This window comes from Bombus impatiens, unplaced genomic scaffold, assembly GCF_000188095.3.
Source record: "Bombus impatiens unplaced genomic scaffold, BIMP_2.2 scf_0517, whole genome shotgun sequence".
NCBI classification, from domain to species: Eukaryota; Metazoa; Arthropoda; class Insecta; order Hymenoptera; family Apidae; genus Bombus; species Bombus impatiens.
In genome coordinates this window covers 649,005-661,372 of record NT_176936.1, presented here as the reverse complement: position 1 = coordinate 661,372, position 12,368 = coordinate 649,005, and the positions used below count along the sequence as shown (strand labels likewise).

The 12,368-nt window shown below is 39.2% G+C and overlaps 1 protein-coding gene across 6 annotated transcripts in view; it reads right to left on the bottom strand.

Moving 5' to 3' along the window:
- Window positions 1-12,368, bottom strand: part of LOC100748533 (unconventional myosin-XV) — a 63,435-nt gene that overhangs the window by 35,047 nt on the left and 16,020 nt on the right. For 4 of the 6 annotated variants that reach the window (XM_012388067.3, XM_033321855.1, XM_033321854.1 and 1 more), the window contains 17 exons: window positions 9,118-9,206; window positions 8,967-9,030; window positions 8,779-8,888; window positions 8,289-8,573; window positions 7,851-8,028; window positions 7,486-7,764; window positions 7,066-7,395; window positions 6,591-6,878; window positions 6,351-6,508; window positions 5,682-6,059; window positions 5,022-5,365; window positions 4,135-4,806; window positions 3,650-3,921; window positions 3,397-3,573; window positions 2,515-2,968; window positions 1,109-1,905; window positions 297-401 (listed from right to left, as the gene is read on the bottom strand). In XM_012388067.3, coding sequence (XP_012243490.1) covers window positions 297-401; window positions 1,109-1,905; window positions 2,515-2,968; window positions 3,397-3,573; window positions 3,650-3,921; window positions 4,135-4,806; window positions 5,022-5,365; window positions 5,682-6,059; window positions 6,351-6,508; window positions 6,591-6,878; window positions 7,066-7,395; window positions 7,486-7,764; window positions 7,851-8,028; window positions 8,289-8,573; window positions 8,779-8,888; window positions 8,967-9,030; window positions 9,118-9,206 — 4,980 coding nt within the window. The remainder of the gene's footprint in view (window positions 1-296; window positions 402-1,108; window positions 1,906-2,514; window positions 2,969-3,396; window positions 3,574-3,649; window positions 3,922-4,134; window positions 4,807-5,021; window positions 5,366-5,681; window positions 6,060-6,350; window positions 6,509-6,590; window positions 6,879-7,065; window positions 7,396-7,485; window positions 7,765-7,850; window positions 8,029-8,288; window positions 8,574-8,778; window positions 8,889-8,966; window positions 9,031-9,117; window positions 9,207-12,368) is intronic. The other 2 variants (XM_012388068.3, XM_033321853.1) reach the window with 1 other exon arrangement.

Sequence of the window (12,368 nt, the reverse complement as noted above, 5' to 3'; positions counted from 1 at the left end):
ACGAATTAGGTATTGATAGCTGAGATTCTCAGAAAGCAAAATAATCATGTTAAGTTTCTCAATATATAAGCGACATATTTTCACGAATTCCATAAATTCGAAGGCAAATTTTAGGAAATTTACATTTGTAATATCATTCATTTTTGTTAAACTTTTTAATTTATTGGGTTGATTAGAATTATCAATCACGACGCAATTGTTGCGTCACCGGTCGTCATAGTGTTTAAGTATCGTCGAAGTTATCACTGGCGTGAATCGATCGACTGTTTTATTCGTTAGATGAAATCAGTAGGTACCTTGGAGTAGCGTCCAATAGAATCATTAGGCCCCATTTGGGCACCGTTTTGAGGGGCTGGGGGGACAAGATTCATACTGGAGGGGCCTGCGGACAACGCCGTGCCCTGGAAACACACACCCATGCCGCGATGCGGCTCAAAAGCCCACAGGATCGTCCCAGAGGGACATGATTGTCTATTGGTGAGTGATCGCAAACACTGAAGCTGTTTGTGCAGTGTTGCGCAACACCGGTCGTGTTAGTACTTAGTTATGTGATCGTGAAAGTGACGCACGAAAATGACGGCTATCCATTCGCTGTGATGACATTTAACATGCAATTCTCAGCTTATATAGATGTTACGACATCCGTCAGAAATATTGTGCGATAAGGTAACGCTGTGTTGGGCCAAGATTTAAGTAAGTATCAAAGTTTGTCTGTACAGAGAGTGTGTAATCTTGTGTTCGAGATATATTTCATTTCTATTTTCACGATTATTTTCTGGGACAAGTCTACTTGTGGTACCTGAGTATTATACTTAAAGATACACTTATACATGCAGTAAGCATTAATACAAAATTAATTTTCACGAGGGAATCGTCATTTTTACTACTAAATTAAACCAATAATACTGATTGAATTTCGATACTATTTTCAACGAAAATCAAGTTTATATAAAATTAACGATCCCACAGAGATAAGATGTCTATTTACACGCGTAAGAAATACCTTAGAAAATATCCATTCATTGCCCCAGAAAATAATCGAAAAGATCTTTCGTGTCCCAACATGTGTCATTATTAGACAACAGTAATTTATCAGACAATTTCTCACCGGTTGTTGCGACGAATTCTGAGGGCTCTGTACAAGCAGCTGTTGAAGGGCCTGATTTTGTGCCAGCAATTGCTGCTGAATCTGCATATTCTGCGCCATGGCACTCTGCAGGAACGCTCGTTGCAGATTCTGCTGATAAGCCATCATGTCGTTGCTCTGATTAGGCGGTGAATTTGGATACTGAGGAAGACTCAGTCCTTGCATACTGTAAATCGGTATTGGCATGAATCCAGGACCCATGTTCATGTTGGTACTCTGCGCTGGTGGCACTTGTTGAGGTGTACTGAACATTGGCATCATCATAGGCGGCGACATCATTCCTGGTGTAATGGCACCAAAGTTAAAATTCGTGTTCTGATTCGGTATATCCATATTACCCCCGCCTTTGATCTTCCCAGACAATTCTCTCGCTGTGATGACTTCATTTTCATTCCTCTTTATGATCGATTCGATGAAATCTTCCACAGTTTTGAGTTCTTTTACTTGGCTGTCGAGCTTCTCTAAATTCTCAAGGATTATGGCATCACTCTGGGACCTATCACCCTTTGTGCCTTTAATACTAGCCGCCAAGCTTCTGGCGTCAGACAACTCGTCCAAGTTTCCATCCAGAACTGGCATAAACAACTCGTCTAAGAACTGATCCACGTCCGACGCTTGACTAGGTACCCTGACTCGTCTCACGTGCGATGCCAAGGAAGGAGCTTCGCTTGTGTCAGACATGGCCGAGGATTTTACGCCGTATTCACTCTTCTCGATATATGCACGACTCGACTGACTGCCGGGCAGCGCTCGTTTACCTTTAAAATAGAGGGATACTTTCCTTTACTTGTTCTAAGCAGAAGATATTCTGCTGTTAGGTAAATGTAGCGGCACATGAGTAAGAGGTCAATTCAAATCGTGGAAAATAAATAAGTGGACGCAATCGCAAGGAAATGAGTTACAGTCAGTTGTCGATCAGTTATCAACCAGTTCTAATTAATCTAATTAACGAGTCATTACCGATCCTATTTTACGACTTATACACTGTCTTAGCGAATCGGTTAGTACGAGCGTCTTTGCGAACATTATCTGTATACTAATTTATTATTTTAAATATATTCGACTGATTCAACAACGAGCAATCTCGTCCTTTAAACCTCACGTACTAACTATCCCCCACGTAAGTATAAAGAAATGTAAATGTTGGGCAAGTTTAAAACCAGAATTACTAGAAAATTCAAAATAACCAGTTCGTAATTTTGCATATAATTACAACGAAGTATAAATTTGCGACGGTGTATTTCTAAAGATTTGAATTATTTTTGTTAAAGTATATGGATGAAGGCTTTTGCTTTGCTTCATATGGTTTTTCTTATATCTGCCACTCTGATTTCTTAATGCAAATAACTTTTAATGCCTGCACTTACCAGGATATTGAGATTTGATGAACCTAGTTTGCGATCTAATGTAACTGCTTTTATCGTCTTCAGATCTGCCGGTCTGACTAACAGACTGAATATCGGGATACTCGAAGTCGATCGTTAAGTCTTCTTCTTCGATGTTTGGTTCTGTTGTCCTAGTTATTCTACTGTATTTCCTCTCTTGCGTGATTTCACTCCTTGACATATACTCCGCGTTACTGACAGCAGACGTTTCACCAATCCTTTCAAGACTGTGATAGCGTTCGTTCAATTTCGACGAGGATAAACCAAGATTCGCTAGCTTCACTGGAGGAGATACCACTTCGGGTTGGAGTAGATTGTCCAAACTACGGCTACGTTGCTTCTCTTTTTCGAAGTATCTGTCGTTCAAAGCGGACTTTCGCGATAGACCAGTCTCCGTTGTGCTTTCCAACATAGCTTCGTGAGACTGTTTCCTCGCCTAAGCAATAAACGTTAAAAGTTCAGTAACAAAGTTGTAATAGATCGCAGTAATTTCTTTAATTAGAAATTTGAGAGCTATCAATTAATATAAAACGATCGTTTAGTTCTAGTTTAATAAGAGATCATAAAATACTATACTAAGTAAAGTATTATAATAAGTATAGCCATAAACAACTAAACTAAAATCTCATACAACGTAAACGCGTAACTGATTTCATGTTAACTAACATGACTTCGAGTCACGAGCCAATATAAAAGGTTAATAAATATAGTGATTTTTGATATCTCTTCGAGATTCATATTACTGGTCTTCCATAAATTTCCAATCTATAAAAGATCAGTATCAGATCAGTAAAAAGAATTTCCTTGGCTCGAAGCGATATCGTTCAATAATTTAGAGTAAATCAGGAACGAAATAAAATTTACCGATGGCTTCGTGACAGGAGGCTGTGGCGGAGGAACGGCCGGTCTTCTAGGCGATTGAATTTCTGGTTCGACAGGTTTATCCATAACCTTCGATACTGGTTTCCGCTCAAGAGGCTGAAAGGTTTTTAGAACCGGTGGTTCTATTTCCTGCTCCAGCTCGCGAATTATGTGCGCGTGCTAAATAAACCAGCGAGAATTTTATTATACCATCGAATACCAGGAAACTGATTACTAAAAGCACTCGGTCACTCACTTCACGCTTCTTGATGGGAGGAAAGCTGTTCTTTCGTTGTTCTAGGAACATGTGTTTAGCAGCAGGGAACGCTGGTGCTAGTTCCATTTCCGAAATTAAGTCCAGAACGTAATCGAAACCGTTGGTTTCAGTTACAATGGCATCGGGACCGTCCAACTGGTTCCACAGAGTGATAGTCCATCCTGAATTATCAACGCCATGATTGTGAACAGCGAGATTGGCTAATTCTTCACAGGTTGTCCAGGAGTCCACTGCACAGGTCACTGTTTCGCCTGGAAATAATTATTACTCGTTAATTCTAACAGTCTTAAAACATCTTGTAATTTAGTAAATTTCAAGTTTAACTTTACAAATCGGAAACCTTCTTTTGTCTTCCATGGTAAAACCGCGATACTGAAACTTTATTTTCTATTTTCAAGAGTTGAGATTATAAATAAATTCAGAAACTTGTTCCTTTCAATTTCTTTTATTCAGGGTCAACTTACCATCATAAAATCCTACGCTCAGTGCCATGTTCACGCGATTTCTGTTCGCTCTCCATTCCAACACGCATGGAGGATAATTTCTTGGAACGTGTTGAACGATTTGTTGATTGTTACTCATTATTCTAAATATCGTTCTCTCTCCTTGCAGAAGTTTCCTTTGACAATAAGCTTTGTAGCCGTCATACGCATGATCAGATACATATTTTAGAAAATATTTGAATAGAGTGGGGCTGGGTTGAAAGGCTGACAAGCAATTCGATAACAACAGCCAGCCTCTCTCCTTATTAGCATCGTTTTCATTTTTCCACGTCTGATTGGCCAGTTGACATAGGATCTCGTCTCTCAGTTTCTCATTGACGATTCCTTTGTTCACGATATAATCACCTAATGCCTGTTCTCTTTTACCACTCAAGTTATTCTCATTCATGAAACGAAGAATCATTTTGAAGATCATCAATGAATCTGTATAATCTTGGTCTCGAGCTTTCGCCAGGAACGGTGTCTTTATTGGTTCTCGTTTCATACCGAAAATATGACTCTTGAAATAGATGTTAGTAAATTTGGAAAACTGATGCTGATCGATGTCGTTTGGCAGACTATAATTGTGATGCATGGGTATCACTTGACCGACAACTTTTAAAAGATTCCTTTCTGTATGCGTGGGCTGCCAATCTGTAATAATAGATATTGAAGTTTAATCATTAAAGTAAAATTAAATAAATTTAAATTTCATCAGCTCTTTTTTATTAGCACTTGCTATTCATGGAATTGAATTTAAAGCTATAACAGCAAATATAAAAAAGGACGAGCTATCATACAATTATTTTAACTTCTATGTTTAGTCATTTTTATGTTTAATAAAATTAAGTGAATATTTTGATAAATACCGTCGAGTTTACTATAGATGAAGGCTAGTTCAGCCGGGATTTCTAAATGATTAACACCAGCCACAGCTCTGGAAGTCCTTTCTTGTTCTTCTCTTTGTTGTTTCGCTTTAGCTCGTTCCTTACTGGCACGTTCGATCTCTGCCCTCTTCGCCATTTCCTCTTTCAACACTCGGAATTTCTCACGCTGTTTCTTCCCCCTGTATATCTTCTGCGCCATAAGTACACCTTTCTTTAACGCCTTGAACTTCTTCCTTTCGTGATAGCCACGATAAACAGCTTGGATCAACACCGTGCTTCGTGATATGTTGAGGAATCTTCTTCTCGCGAGGAATCCTCTCGTGTACCTGCACTCATTATCAGACAATTCATAATTAAACATAATTATACAATATTATATCATCCTGCAACGGCTCACTAATTTTTATGTTCCAATTTCACTCTCGTTCCAGTGAACAAGAAGTCTTTCAATGTTTCATCAACTCGAGCATAAAATTAGCAATGATTCTTTTATATTTTTCTGAAACTTAAGAAACCGTCTTTTAAAAGAGAAAAAAGGGGCATAACGCAGTTAATTAAATTATATTATAAATTTTGAAGCATTCAAAAATTAACTATCAATATTCGTCTTTCGTAAAAATTAAATTTTACTGAATACTTTACCTTTGAACGGTTATGGCAGCTCTTTCCAAGATCAGTGCTCTGTTGTATTCCAAAGTTCTTTCCAAGGATTCCCTCAAGAATACCCTGGTGAGTCCAAGTTGATATTGGGATTGTGCATCTTTTGGTGCAGCTTTGTCCAAAATGATGCGACAAAGCTCCTTATTTGGTGCACCTCTAGGCAGGTGCGTGGAAACGAGGTATCTGTATCGGTCCACGAAGTGTCCAAAAAGAAGTCGAACGGGGTAACCAGTTTTCCGAATACGAATCGTCTCGAGCATTCCAGTGTAACGCAATTGTTCGAGCACGCAGGGCATGTCGAATTTCATTGGTGCCTTCTCCGTGTTAGGTTTGATGCATCTAACGAACCATGGATTACATCTGAAACAAACGATCAAACAATTAGAAGAACAACAAAGAGAAAAGTACAACTCCACCCGGACTTAATTTCCATAATCATACATTTATCTAGAAATTCGAGGAAGTGAAATCTCGTTAAGTTTAATATCTGCTTAACGCCACGAGATTAACTATGGAAATTTTTTCGTGAAAGTCTTGACAATGTAAATCACTTGCATGATATTTCTAATGCTTCATTACTTATCCGAGAAGTAGAGCATTGAGCAGAGTCGTAACTTCGTTGATGTACAGTGAAATTTTATATATTCTTACTGAGACATGGAATCCAAAAGTTGCTGTAGACTATCGTGAAATCGAGCTGATACGGTTGGTGTCCTTGGTTTCATGGTGACGAATCTACCATTTGGTTTATTCATGGTTTTATTGGCTTCGTGAGCTGTCCTTACATGTTGGAACATCTTGCTAACCATCTGAAAAGGAATCAGTCGTTGATTAAAACTTTAACGAATTTCATAACGAACAGTCGTTTCCCTGGAATAGAGAAAAACTTACGGATATTTTGCTACTTATTAGTAATTCTACAACGTCCGGTCTCAGCGTGTCTCTATTTTTATCCAAGAAACCTTCGACGTTGTACCAAACTTGGCCAGCGTAGTGTTTAATTGCGAACTCTGCGGAACTCATTCTTGGTCTCGAGTACAGTTCGCTCAAAGCATGATTGTAATGGCATTTTTCTAGGAACGAATGATCAGTCGCTTTAGGAAAATTGCTCTCGTCATCAAGGAGATGAAGAATCCCGACTGGTTTCTTCGCTATAAGATGTATGACCGGCAGATTGTCCTGTATAGGTATACAACAAAAGATTCCTTGGTTATGAAAAACAATAAAAAGTTGAGTGATTAATCACTGCCTCGTATCGATTTCAAGCGATCCAAGAGTTGTATTTTTCCCGATAGAAATCCATCAGCTTATTTGTCTAAAGATAATCGAACCAATTAATCGACACGTCGAGGCAACTTTCACTCACAGTATAATTAATCGTCGTCCAATCGATTTTTTCCTTGGCGTATTCTTGCTGCTCCAACTTGAATATATGCTTGTTAAAATAGAACTGAAGGTTCTCGTTGGCGTAATTGATGCACAGTTGCTCGAGGCTGTTCTCTGTGAAATTCTCGAACCCGAATATATCGAGTATCGAGATCGCGGCGGTCTGTTTCGTTCCTTTGTAGACGATGTGATTAACACGAGCGACCAACCAGGAAAACAGCGAACTGTACAAAGCCTTGGCGAAGGCATCTCTGGCGTCTAGAGCCTGGTCGATATTCAGCGCCGTGAAAACTCTCTCGTTTCTCGCTTCCTACAAAGGAACTCGATTATCATGGAGTTAAATAGAAATCCAGAGCAAGTATTTTCTTTTTTTCTTATTTTATTTTATTTTCTTACTTACCGTCGTTTTGGTCGTGAGTGCTCTGATGATCCCATCGGAATTGACTTGAAGAAGATGAGCAGCCCAACGAATTTCGGCGTCAGAGCCAACTTCCACGCCTTCTTGGCCGTGTCTCATCTGCTTTCGGTGAAAGTACACGTTTCCAAGGTGTAACACGCTGGCGAGGATTTTGAAAATCGTGTCTTGTTCTTCGGACGTGAATCCCAAAACTTGCATGGCGGATAAAAGAGCTTTGAAGTCTTGAGTGTCGCTCTTCCCATCGATCTCGCAATTTCCGCCCTGGTAAATCGACGTTGTAGTTAGATTTATGTGTTTCAAAAAAATGTTAGTTTCGTCTAAATTGTGATTTTCGATGCTTTAATCACCTGGTTTAAATAGAAGTATTTATCAGGTGTCAGCAATCCGTATTTATCCCTGAGCTGTTGATCGAGACCAGCTAGGAGCTCGTAGAATACGTGGTAGTTCCTTTCTTCTGGCGCTTGCGTGACTATTCTACTTTTTTCTAGGAGATACTGAGTTATTCTTCCCCCTACTATCACTCCGCTGAAAATAATTGGTGAATTAATTGAATTAAATCTTCAGCGGATAATTTCTCTTTATACGTACGATTGTGCGATAAATATCTCTCATTTTCTAACACAGCCGCTTGAATTTTGTTAATATCTTAATTAGGTTGATATTTATGAACTTTTAAATATACGGGGTGTTCGAAAATTATTTATTGCCAATATTTTGCTTTTTTATTTTATTTAAATTATACGCCTTTGAAGTTTAATTTGTATATTAAATTTCCAACTACTTACTCTCTAAAATAAACTTCTAAGTATTTTCCAAATCTGCTGCTGTTATCGTTCCTGGGAGTTTTTGCATTTCCGAAGCTCTCCAACAGGGGCGTCGCCTCGAGAATTTGCTCGGTAACGAGATTGTTTGGCGCGCGATTAACAGCGGCTAGATATTGCATTACGAGTTTCGTGGATTCCGTTTTTCCTGAACCGGATTCGCCGGAAATAACGACCACTTGATTCGCGCTAGCATTATTTGCAGCAGTTACTTGACTGTACGCCGACGAACCCACGGCAAACAGATGACTGCAATTACATCGATGTGAAATTTCTTCTATTAATACAGAATATCGTACAGTAGGAGAAAAATGAAAAAAGAAGATATCGTATAAATAAGACAAGAAAGATTATTCCGTAAAATTGAAATTCTGTTGGAGATTGAATTCGTTAGAGTGTGAAAAGCCATTACTTTCTTATTACTCGAGTTATAAGTGGAACGTTTGTAACTCACGGAGGCAATGTGCCAAGTATTCGTCCTTCGTAAAGTTTTACTTGGTCCAGGCCATAAATATCGAACATTTTATAAGGATTCACCGCCACTAAGATGCTCCCCGTGTATGTCTGTCGTTCAGGAAAAATATTCATTGAATTATAATAACGCTTGGTGTTAATGAGGGGAAAGAATGGAAAGAAACATACGTATATTAATTCCTTGTCGTAACGAATCTTGAGATTCCATAATAGAGAAGCTTCGTTTAAGTCGCTGTAATTACAATGGTGCTTCAGAGTAACGCAATTAATTTTACCCGACACAGAGAATTCATATAACAGTGAATGTAATAAAACTCACGTTAATTGAATCATGTCTTCGATTCCATTCTGTCCAAGATCCTGCCTTGGTTTTACTCCACTTAAATTAGTGAGGGTGAAGATTTGAGGCTGAAACATAACAAGACCAATTAACGAATTCGCATAATCATAAACGTTCAGTTTTCTTAAATAAAACAGTATACAGCTTATAACGACTTCAACCTCGATCACCAGCAATTTCTAATTTTTTGGCTCTACTTAGTCTTTTCGATGTTAAAGAACTTTGATACGAGAAGAATTTTCTCCTTCGCGTTGTTTCAAACAATCTCGAATATTTTCTCGCACCGCATTACATTTTCGTCGATCACACGGAGACAGAGATACGTCAAGGTTCCCGGCGTCTTCTTTGTCTTCGGCCTCAAGATTGCTTCGTTGGCCCTCGTTCTTCTCCCCGTGCCTTGTCTTCTCGAAAACCTGCTACTGTCATTGCTTTCGCCATCCCTCGGATAGAACCGTAAAAACTCGCAAGAAAACATGGACGAGGCCGTGAAGAAGTTACTCGAGCCATCGTGAGATTCTTCGAGAAAATCTTCTCTCAGATTCTGACCATCCGCGACTGACTTTAAGTTCTTCAACAACGACTTCGTCATTTTGTAATGTCCCTCAACGAAGCCTTGTCGCGGAGTGCACATGCACACATCGTCGTCCTTACGGCTGGAAACACTTTCCTTCGAGCGTAACCTTGACTTTTGAACAGGAACATCATAGCTCGGCGACTCCGTAGCAAATTTCTGACACTGGCATGTAGAATGTTTGACCAGTTCCCCTCTTGAATCGGAACAGAGCTTGTCTGTGCAGTTGCTCTCTGGATTCACTGCGTCTGTATCTCCTATGTCTGAAGTAGCAGCCACGTACGAAGACGATGATTCCGATTCTTCATAAATTATAGAAACATTAGGATTGTAATCTGCTACTTCGGCCATTAGTAAATTGACGAGAAAACTAGTCGTGAAATAATTCGCAGAAGAACGTTTGTTGACGTATGTTACTTGACGATTGTTTTTCACTATTCGTAGACGTTCGAAAGAGAAGTTCCCCAAAGTTGGTTATTTTGATCCATCGGTGCTAGAAGTTTCTCGACAGTGTGTTTCTTCGAGCAACTTTTTGCCTGATTTTCTCGACGGTTGCGACCCGATCTCCGGAGAGAATGCACGATAAAAAAGGAAGATTCGCGCGTATTCACATAAGACGCGAAAGCCACTCACATGAGACTTAACCGGATACCGGGTTGCCTGAGTTTGCAGTTGCAATTCCATTGGCGTCGCCGCGTTACGATTACGAGGGAACGCGATTCAGCGGAAGGATACGGAACGTTCTGCTGGCTTGATACGTCGTAGTAAACAGAAACTAATTCCGTTACCAGGTTTTAATGAACTCTCGAATTCTTCATGGTGCTATGAAGATGAATTGAAAGTGTCCTTTCGCATGCTAGTTTAAGAGAACTTCGCTGCAGCAATAGGAAAGATATCAAAATATTTCGTCATTCATTCCAAGATCGACTTTAACCACCGAGATCGTGTTTTTCCTCTTGACATTTTGTGACCTTAATTACAGATGTACCCTAGAATGAATTTTCAAATGGATATCGGGTACTAAGGTTTCACACTAATTGTTTCTTTACGAAAAGATAGTAAATCGCGTTAAGTAATTAACAGAAGAAGGAAGTGTATCACATGTTACAGCTTATTTTTACTAGCCTATTTTTTATTAGCATATCACAGCATTGTGCAATGAATCATTGTTATTACCAGACGCGAACTGATAGTATTTGCGCAATTAACAGAATACAAATGTGACACTGTTACGTAATGTCTATGTAATACAATTATAAATGTCTCATTTCTACGCCTCTGTGCATCGTTATCTATAATGGGACACCGTTGAACTGGACTCCGCTACCGATGCACGACAATGCATCGAGAAATCGAATACAAGGCACACGAGTGCATAGAAAAATAATCGATACTAAATCCAGCTGCTCGTCTACGACCTACGTTTGTCGTTTGTTGTGAATAAAATTGCAGAAGATCCTGATTGTCATATCCTTCTTTTTACAGTCAAGAAATTCGGTACGTTGTGACTTGACGTATCAATTTATCGAAACTTGTAACGTCGAAGTGAAATAATATCTAAGGAGAACAATGGATGAGATTTTCGCTGAAGAAGAAACTTGGCAATTTCTTTGCCGGTAGCAGACAGGGTGTGCAATTAACTCTGTGCGTTGAATACGTCAGACTTAAACGCTTCCCAGAGACGATGCACGATTTACGATTGTTATCACTGACAGCGCACTGTGTAGTTCTATTTTACATTTCAGGGAAAAACACGTTAACGACGAACAAACTTTTCATATGTTGAGCACGATCATAAACGAAAAGTGGACTAAAGTGAAACTGATTATTATCGACACAAAGAAATTAGCGAATCTAACGTTCACAGTATGTGCAAGAGACTACCGTCGAGTTACCTCATCGAAACTATCAAATCATTCTTTTAACGATGCTAGTGAAAGAAGAAACGCGAATTCACGAAAGTGAAAGACTGAGACGCGAAAAACTCGGAGACAAGATTGTTGGCAATACGGTGTCCTTGGAGCTTGAAAGTGCAAGAAGGTGTTGCAAGCAGCCGGCATGCTGTCCCTTTTCGTATGCACTTTCATGCAGTGATCGATACATCGTTCTGTCAGCCGGCAGACTTAATTTTCCGAGATACTGTAGGCCACTTTCACGGAAGTATTTCGCGGTATTTCACCAAGTATGCACGGCATTCGCCGCTTGATTCGACTTTCTAGCCGAGACCCGACGTATTTGACTACTGCATCGGGTGTCCACCATGGAAACTCTCGTTTCTCCTCGAACGCGTTTCATTTCTCTTCCTGCGACACGTTTACGAATGTGGTACAACGTTGTCTACAACTGTGTCTATTGTTTGTAACATTCTTGAGAGTTGTTGATCAACTTAATTGGAATTTATGAACGAGTTTGTGGAATATATTCTTCTATGACTAAGCGATGAAATATTGTACCTGTTACGTTTCATTATTTAACAACGTTGTGCACATATTCGTTAGTTATATTAATGATGATAGACTTATTTACTCTTCATCGAGCACTATATTTTCTTTGTTTGTTATAGAGGTAGATCCAATATTCAAATTGTGTTTATTAGAAATGAAAAAGAGTTTGTGGTATACAATGAAAAAGTTCGGTCTTTATCTGAAATTGATTAACT